This window comes from Eurypyga helias, unplaced genomic scaffold, assembly GCF_000690775.1.
Source record: "Eurypyga helias isolate BGI_N326 unplaced genomic scaffold, ASM69077v1 scaffold19062, whole genome shotgun sequence".
NCBI lineage: Eukaryota > Metazoa > Chordata > Aves > Eurypygiformes > Eurypygidae > Eurypyga > Eurypyga helias.
In genome coordinates, this window is record NW_010234315.1 from 1,477 (window position 1) to 10,993 (window position 9,517).

Consider the following 9,517-nt stretch of genomic DNA (forward strand, 5'->3'; position numbering starts at 1 on the left):
ACACCCAGCAAAAACTAATGACAGTAATTGTTCACCTTTTTCCCAAATTCCAGGGCTGATGATTTCCGAATGGGGCAGCCTGGCAAAGGAAATCAATCATCAGGCAGGCTGTGGCGAGAAGGATGAACAGAAGGAAACAGAAAGATGAGAAAAATCAGACCACAACAGCAGGTGGACAGGTTGGCTGGGAACCTTCTGTAAAATGGGTGCAAACAAGGGTATGGATGAAAAATAGAGAGAGAAGCAAGACAGGTAGTTTATATGGGAGCCGAGTGCTCTCGTGTTCCCCAGCCGGTCCCTCTTGACCTCACTCATCCCCCTCCATCAGTCCCGCACTGGATATGGCCAATTCCTGTCTTCGTAAAACTTCTTCAGGCCCTGAAGGTTGACAGGAGGGAAGTAAGGGCCGATCCTCTTCCGAATCCACCACCTCCCCTCGCTGGCGTGCTTTCCCCCGGGGCGGCTGAATTTGTACTTGAAGTGTTCCCCTCGGATCCACCTGCAGAGAAGCAAACACAGCCTGCTCAGGGGGGGGAAAGGTGTCAAACCCTATTTACAGTCCCCTGGGAGGGGAGTTTCTGCCCCCTTCCGTAGCTGGATGGAGATATCAGTTTGAGGGGGCTCAGCCTGGCTGGCTCCCACATACTGGTGCTCCATCCTTCCCTCTCTGGGATGGCCGCAGCCAGTGCTCCATCGATCCGTCCATCCGTCTGTCTGTCCAACTGTCCCTCCATCCCTAGGATGGCTGCAGCCGGAGGGAGCATGGCAGCTGTCCCTGCTGGAGCGAGGCACCAGGGAGCTCTCGGGCTCCTCCTGATGTGATTTCGGAAGGATGGACGAGGCAGAGGAGCTTTAACACCCCCACCCTCTGCGCTCTCCATTGCTGCCATGCACTACGCACACCTCTCTACAGCAAAGTTTGAAAGAATAATAAGAAAAGCAGGAAAATTATTATTTTTTTCTTTTCTGAGAGCAACTACAGAGTATTTCTGCCCAGGACATTTTTAGGTACAGAGCCCAACTCCCCCCAGCATCCCTCTGCCCCAGCCAGCGGCTGCTCCTTCTGCTCCGCAGCTTATTAGCCAGGCTACGAGCGCATCTGTTTTCTGGCCGCCCTGGGAGTTGACAGAAAAGGAGATTTTTAAAACAGTGCAGAAAGAAGCATTCATCAGTGTCGTGAAACACATTCAGAGGCTAACCATGCTGCTCGGTTCCGGAGGGTTGGTCCCGCTTGATGTAGGGCATGCTGACAAGAGAAGGAGTAACACCCCGGTCCTCCGGCGTTGTGGTCCCTGTTTGCAGAGTGCATCGCCGCGTTTGCCGGATAAGTTCATAAAATAACCCACAATATAAAAATGTCAAAGTCATGTCAATGCTCATTTAAACCTGCTTTGCTTCACTACTAAAATACAAATCCTGCTACTGAGCAGGGCACCTCGCTCCCGCAGCTGCTCGTTCCCGGGGCTGCGCCTCGGGCAGCCGTAAAGTTCCTTCCTACTGCTAAAATAATTAGGGATGATTCCATGTATTTGCCATTAGCGCTCACCTTCGTAACACCGGCACTCCGAAGGGGAGATTGCAGACGACGGATAAAAACTGCACCCAATTAAAAGGTCTGCTGCAATCGCATCTTGACATCTCAATTTATACCTTGCTGGGTACCCAAATCAACAATCCAGAAATGATTCTCCTAACATAACACATTAACGCGGACGTGAGGGGATCCAAGGAAGCTCAGACTAAAGGATTTGGAGCTGTACTGGGGCAGCTCTAATTTAAACTACTGGTAAGGGCTGGGTGCCAAGGGAAGGATGGGGACAGAGGTGTCTCCTGATGCCGTACAGCTCTATGGCTGAGCATCCCGGGCCATCCCAGCACCCCAACTTGCTTCCCACGGACAGGGGGCTGCAGGGAGGCAGGATACCAATCCTCCAACACGGGAAGGTGAACGCCACAGCCCTCGGGGTGCACAAACCTGCCTCTCATCACCGTGCATGCTGCCCTGCAGCTGCTGGCTTCATTACAGTCAGGGCCATTCCTACACCCTCTCTCCTCCCCTGGCCTTTTTGGAGACTGGGAAAAGTCCAACAGGGGCTGAAGTGTTACTCCCACAGTGTTTATTTCACAGGAGCACAAGATTTCCTGTTAATAATTAGAGCGTTATTGAACGGCAACATTCCCGTGGGGCCAGGTAGCCTGCAGGCTCCTGTCCGGGACGGTTAGAGATTTCCAAGCTGTGCTCCTGGATGGCTTTCTTGAATCCAAAAAAACCATATCCACCTCCCAGAAGAGCTTCAGTGGCTGATTTGATGTCAGCCCCTCTCCTGCTCGAAGCTTCCCTCTGCCTGCCACACTGGGGCTTTTGGGAGGCTTTTCTTCCCTAAGCGACTGCATCTACCAGGCTGGACCCGCCTCCGCGTACACCCACGCTATGGGTACAAGGGGGTGCCCCCCGCTGAAGGAGCTACCTGCAAACCTCACCTGGCAAAGTTCCCATTTTCTAGACAGGGATGCAGGGAGCTGACAGCGTAGCTCCCGGGGCAGACTGCGAGTCCTCAGGAGATGCCAACTCTCTGCTCAGACACAGAAGTGCCTTCTCCCCAACCTATAACCCCTCTGGAATGAAAATTCCCTTGTCCCTTTCGAATGGGCTTGTCTGCCCAGATTAAATAATATCCATCATCTGATTCGGTATGATTTTTCCCATATGTTCTCCGTCTATTAAAACGTTTGCTATCAAAGGGATCGGCATGTAAAACTAGAACCGTGCGAGCACTGAGGTGACCACAGGCAACTGAAGATGCATTTTTGTGGCATAAAGTTTGCCTTTCTATCTGACTGTGTTTCAGGCTTTTCTGTTCAGAGCCCACATCAATCTGAAGAGTCTCCCCAAGCCCCCTCCGACCACTAAATCCACTCTTGTCCCAGCCACGGTCACCGCTTCCCCCAACCCGCCCATCTGAGCTGGAGTGCTGGGATGCACGGTCCATGTCAGGATGCCCCACGGAGGAGAAACGTGCCCAGCTCTGTGGGCTGTGGAGTTTGTAAACTCCATGGAGCTGAGCTGTGCCAGGAGCTGAACCACTCACCCAGCGATGAGCTATAAAGCTCTGGCACACCGCAGCCCATGGTTCTTCCCTGTCCTGCACTGCCAGCTTCTCTGGGATGCAAGACAGAATCATGGAATCATAGAATCATTTGGATTGGAAGGGACCTTAAAGCCCACCTAGTTCCACCCCCCCTGCCATGGGCAGGGACACCTTCCACTAGACCAGGTTGCTCCAAGCCTCATCCAGCCTGGCCTTGGACACTCCCAGGGATGGGGCATCCACAGCTTCTCTGGGCAACCTGTCCCAGTGCTCCCCACCCTCTCCGGGAAGAATTCCTTCCCGATACCTAATCTAAACGTCCCCACTTTCAAACCTGAAGGTTTCCACTCTGGTCAACGGACCTACCGAAGAGCCTTTACATGGCTGCAGCAGCCAAGACGTGCTGCAGGATGGAGAAACTGCAGCGGGAATACCTCCAAGCATCAGAATACAACAGCAGCATCCAGACCTCGTGCTGTCCGTCCTCTCCATCCTTCCCAGGGTTGGGGGCTGTGGGAGAAATGCAGAAAACCTGGAACCCATGGGCATCTTTCCTTGCAAGGCTCATGGATCTAAAAGCTGCAGAGTTTAATACTCACTGGAGCCCCTCGTTTCAGGGCTCATAGAATTTACAAGCTCCCCCAGTATTTATAATCTACCTGGGTGCCTCAGCCCTGAAGTTACAGGATTTGCAAACTCCTCCAACGCTGCCTCCTGCTCCCTTCTCTCGGGATGCCGGGAGTGAATGTGCTCCTGCACTAACAGGGCCAAGTATTAACAGCTTGTAACCTGGGCGAGACGCGCGTGCAGGAAACCACCCCAGGCTACAGATCGCCTCATCAGCAATTGCTTCTGCTCTGTGCAACTCCGGGGCTCACACACAGACCTTCTGGCTGCTGGAAGGGATCCACAGGTCTCGGAGCCCCCTCTGATGCCGGAGACTGCTGGCATGCGTGAACCTTGCTTGCTGCTCTGGAGCAATGGGAACATCTTCCAGAAGGCCATGCAGAAGCTGTCTGACTTCACCTGCATCACAAGGAGTTTGGTGCCACAGTGGTCACTCATGCTGGGAGAAGGGTGAGCAAGACCCGTGCTTCCAAGGAGACAGACAGAAAGGTCAGTAAGGACAATCCTGGCTGCAAGCGGCTTCCCAGGATTTACTGAGCGGACACAAGCGGCAGGTCCTCCTGGCTCCCTGGGAAACAGCGGGCACCAGGTACCACAGCCGGGTGGGGAAATGGCTCGGGAGAAGCATCAGGCTGAACCAGCTGAGCCCAGGTTTGGTCACAAAATAATCATTTGAGAGGCAAGAAACAAGATAAGGTCAGACAAAGCAAGCTGAACATTCTTCCATCAGGAGATGGAAAACCCTCCCTGCTGTAACGGCAGCAGTGGTGAAGGACACGGGACAGAAGGGTCCCTTTGCCAGCTTCTCCCAGGCTCAACAGCCATGCCTGGGATGAGAAGCGAAGCAGCCGCGTCGCAGAGCGATGGCGCTGATCCCGGTGCGGATGGCTGGAAGGGGGAGGACCACTGCGCCGCCCAGAAGGACCCGCCGCCCTGCACGGGATGCCGGGACCCGCCTGCCTCTATCCTTCTGGGCAAGCACCCGCTCTCCAGCACCACCCGGATCGGGCAAAGCTACACCCTCAGGAGGGCAGAAAGGCTAAAAATCAGAAGCGTTATTTTTTAAATCGAGACATTCATCCCGCCGGATGCCCGGCAGCAGCTGCGCTGTAGCGCTTCTAAGATTCGATCATATATCAGCCGATGCTGACATCTTCCAACTGTACGTGTTAAAAATTAGCAGGAATATTGGAGTTGTTGGGATGGAGGGCTAAATCTCCCAGACAGCTGTAATTGGTTCCAGAGGGTGCAGCTGTCTCCCTGCAACAGCTGAGGGGTTCCAGGGAAAAAAGCAGAGCCGGTGGTTTCTGTTAGAATTAATGGCCTGACAGGGCAAGGCGGGGTGGGAGAGGGAAGAAAGAAACCAAAACACGGGGCGTCTTTTCGATTGGGTGGGGGGTTTTTTGGTGTTTGGGTTTGGTGTGGGTTGGTTTTTTTTTTTATCTCAAGGTTCCTCATTCCCTTGTAAATCAGGGAGCAAGTGGCAGTGGAAAGTACAAATTCATTACAGTAACAGAGCCTCCATCATCAGCTTTTTTGCTTTTTCTAGCCCCGTTAGCAGGAGGGATCGTAAATTCATCTTGACCCAAGTTTGCAGAATAAGGGCAGTTTTATGGGTCGTTTTTCAATGCCGCTGACTTCTCCTTCTCCAAGGCTCCTGCAAGGTCTGGCCCTGCAGAGCCAGAGCATCCCTCCGGACATGCCTGCCATGGGACACACAGCACAGTCCGGGCACAGCGAAGGTGCCCCACAGCTGCATCTGCCACCACCACGGGAGGTGGCTGGAAACCCGATTTCCCACCACAGGGGAAATCCCAACACTCTGAGAAGAGCTCTGCCTTCCCTGACAATGCTGAAAGCCTGAGGTGGTTTTTCCCAGAGGGGATTTTTTACAAGGGCCTGTAGTGACAGGACAAGGGGTAACAAGTTTAAATGGAAAGTGGGGAGGTTTAGATTAGATATCAGGAAGAAGTTCTTCCCGGGGAGGGTGGGGAGGCACTGGGACAGGTTGCCCAGAGAAGCTGTGGATGCCCCATCCCTGGGAGTGTCCAAGGCCAGGCTGGATGAGGCTTGGAGCAACCTGGTCTAGTGGAAGGTGTCCCTGCCCATGGCAGGGGGGTTGGAACTGGATGATCTTTAAGGTCCCTTCCAACCCAAACCATTCTATGATTCTATGATCCCTTAAACTTTAAATTCAGGACAGTGGAATCATTTAATTCTATAATATCCCACATTATACTGTTGACGATAAATCAAAGGTTTTCTTCTACCTTGCAGTACATAGGGACAGAGGCAATGAACTCCAATAAAACATTGCACCATGGCGAAGCCCAATGAGAAAGCCCAAAGGATGTGTTTATACTTTTTCACCTCGGAGGATTCAGTCACTTCCCAGGACAGTCTTGTTGCTGGCAAAGCTGCCTTTCAGTGGGAAAACCACAGAAACGATTTTACTTCTCTGTGCAGGAGACATCAGCGCCCATGGGAGAGGCTCTGGGGACTCTGCAGATTTCCATCACTCTATGCTGCGTGGACCACAAGGAGGGAGACTCGTCCCAGAAGGGAAATGCCTCAGGGTGAGAGGAGACACTTGGGATTCAGCAAAACTAGTTCAAACCCTGAAGGACTCACATTCCCATGGAGCATCCCATGCCCATGAGCACTGCTGATGCCTCCTCTAAAGACTTCTGGGGAGAGGCCTTGCAGAACAGAAATGTCATTTCCACCTACAGCCCAACGATGCCCACATTTTCCAATAACCCCATGATCCCTGCCTGCTCTCAGCACCGCTCTCCATACCTACGGAATTACCTTCACCCTTCTTGGGGGTGTCCAAGGAAGCAGCCCCCGAAGTGGCTTCTACCCCGTGCCAACACGACAAAGCCCTTCCCATGGTAGGTCCCATGGGAAAGCTCCTACACCTTCTGCCAGGGACCACGGTGACTCACACGGCCTGAAAATCCAGTCCAGGGTGCCCCCAGGTGTAAAGCTCAATAGCTGTGACCCAAATGGGAAATCAATTGGCAATCAAATTAAAAAAAAGAATACCAAACGCCTCATTCTTCTTGCGCCCCGGCAGCCAGGTACCATCAGATGGGAAGCGCTGCCTCCGTAAGCAACACCCCCACCTCATGTCCGGGTCTTCAGCTACATGTCAGGGCTTTTTCAACCAAGTGCTACTCTAATTGGAATAAAAGTCCTTAAGTGAACATGATTTAATATCAGACACACCGAACACTTCAGTCAAAAATAAACAACCTGATTTCTCCCACCCCCTGCCCTCCTTCTGCAGGCAAAATCTGATTTTTGTTCTCTTTCATTGTTGCAGTCTGTTTCCATGACGGTGGGTTAAACACTTACGAATTTCTCAGCCAAAGCCCTACCAGTCAGATTTATGATGGCTGGTGTTTTATGAACTATCCGCTGCACAATAATATTTTGTAAATCTACATTCCACAAACATCACTGTGCTTGAAGTAAAGCTTCACACTCAGCTAGGCTGGGTGCTCAACAATACCCTCATTTTTAATGTCACCTGTTTCTCATTTTAAGTTTATCACACTTGAAAAAATACTATAATTTCTAGAGTTGTAAAGAAACCTACAAACTTTGGTCTCAGAAATTTCATTTCGAAGGCATTAACTCATTCTGAAAGTCCCCTGGCTATTTAAGGTGTAGAGTTTCCATTAACAGAATAAACTCCACGGAGTATGGAGTGTAATGTTCTTATGGAAAACAGTCCCTTCCCCTAATTATTTAGTCTAGCAGGGAATGAAAATAATTAAGTCTCAAAATTCCCTTTAGAGTGGAGCTGGGGGGGGAGAATATGGTAGGAAAATTAGCTTTTTTTCCACCCAGCTACCGAAGGGAGCGAAGGTTTGCAGCTGGTGCAGGCAGGCTCAGGCTCATGGGTGAGGGTGCACCCTTTGGAAACCATCGGAGCGACAGCCACCCTGAACTACTTTTTCTTCCCAGGTGTTACCGCAAAGGCTCAAATTTAAGGCTTTTGTTCACAACTAAGGTTAAATTATAGCAAAAAGGCGATCGCTGGCTGTAGGCGGCTGTCAGCACTGAGGATGCCCGCATGCAGCGCTCAAAGATCCCTAAGGGATCTAGATTAAAAAGGTAGGTATCCTGCTAACTGCCCCTTCTTACACTTTCCTTGCACCCGGATCGAGGGTACAGATCAATCACTCGGGTTCCAGCCATGGTTCTCCCGTGCGAACGCACCCAGGGCTGTGCCGTGGGCGCAGAGGGCTCATCAGCCCCACCAGGAGCTTCGGTGCAACAAGGGGACATGTAAAATTAAACGAAGAGAGGGTGGGTTTTAAATTTAAAGGGAAAAAAACGCCCCAAACCCGAGCAGGCGAGCCGTTCTGTGCAGAGCTAACACCGGGCGAGAAGCAGCCGACGGAGCTGCTGTGCCGATGCTGGCCCCAAGCGCCACCAGAACTGGGATGGGGCATGAACACTGGAAAAAAAAAAGGCAAACAGTCACTTCAGTTGCCTTACACAGGCGAAGTGCTAACGGCAAACAAGGAGTAGCAGATGAAATGCAAATAGCAACAGGAATCGGTGACCGAGAGCCCGGTGAGGGTCCGACCCAGACCCTGCTGCCCCGGCGCGGGCAGGCATGAGCACCCAGCCATGCCCAGCCCTCGCCTGCACCCCCCGGCTGCCAATGTCCCCGCTGTTTGGATTTGGCTCGCTAAAACCCAAAACACGACCACCCCAACCTGGGATCCACAAGGAAACGGGGTGTTAGATTTTGGTCTGAGCCAAAACGAGTTGTGAATTGTTATTTTTATTTTACGCCACCCAAATATACACCCAGACCCATGAAAAACTTTTAAAGCGAAGCTAAAGCCAGAGCAAAGGCAGCTGACACATAAAACCAGCGCTGGATCCTGATCTTTTCCTACTATAAACTAGCTGCTAAAGAGTGAAAACAGAGTCTGTGCTTTGGTTAAACCAAGGTAACGCATGAATCAAGACCCTGTTCAACAAGATCTATAGCACCGTGTGTTTAACCCGCTGCTGTGTAATTACCTGCTGGACCCACTCCTGCCCCTTGGTACGCGCCGCAATCGCTATCCTAAAAATACTAACACAGATAACGACTGGTTTTTCTTCAAATCCTCGAACATTTCCCTTCCTCACCTGTTACTGAACACAATAAAATGAACTATTCACCACCTGGAGCAATGCAGCCTTATCCCAGCCCCATCTCCCTTCATTATTTTCACTATAAAATGAGTTCCTGTGTTCAACTACTTTAATTTTTTTTAACACCACCGATGCCAGAAAGCACAGAAGAGACACAGCCCATCTCCCACTGATCTCGAAAGAGAAGACATGATATAGTTGATTTTTCATCTGTTAGGATGTCTTGTTTTCAGCCTCAGTTGCAGAGAGTACCAGGAGCAACGTTCACAGCACTGGGGGACACGTGGTAATAAACAGCTCTGGGGTTATCAAATGCTTCTGCCGCTCCATGAGCCGCGAGAGCTGTTTATTGCCGGCAGCCTCCGGATGGCCGTGGCTTCTGGCTGCTGGCACCAGGGGACACCTAATTCAAACTGGTGACTCTGTCTAAAGGTCCTAGGTTCTTCCCCTGGGCTCTCCCAGCGCTCAGAACTAACTTTTCTCTACTTTTTTTAATTAAAAAAAAGGCAATCATAGACTCATAGACTCGTTTGGGTTGGAAAGGACCTTAAAGCCCACCCAGTCCAACCCCCCTGCCATGGGCAGGGACACCTTCCACTAGAACAGGTTGCTCCAAGACTCATCCAGCCTGGCCT

The 9,517-nt window shown here is 51.4% G+C and overlaps 1 protein-coding gene across 1 annotated transcript in view; it reads right to left on the reverse strand.

The window, feature by feature from the left end:
- Nucleotides 1–324: 324 nt before the first annotated feature.
- Nucleotides 325–9,517, reverse strand: part of LMF1 (lipase maturation factor 1) — a gene marked incomplete at its 5' end in the record, with an annotated part of 27,956 nt that continues 18,763 nt past the window's right edge. The window contains one exon of the mRNA XM_010146388.1: nt 325–499. Within this exon, the coding sequence (XP_010144690.1) occupies nt 325–499 (175 nt within the window). The remainder of the gene's footprint in view (nt 500–9,517) is intronic.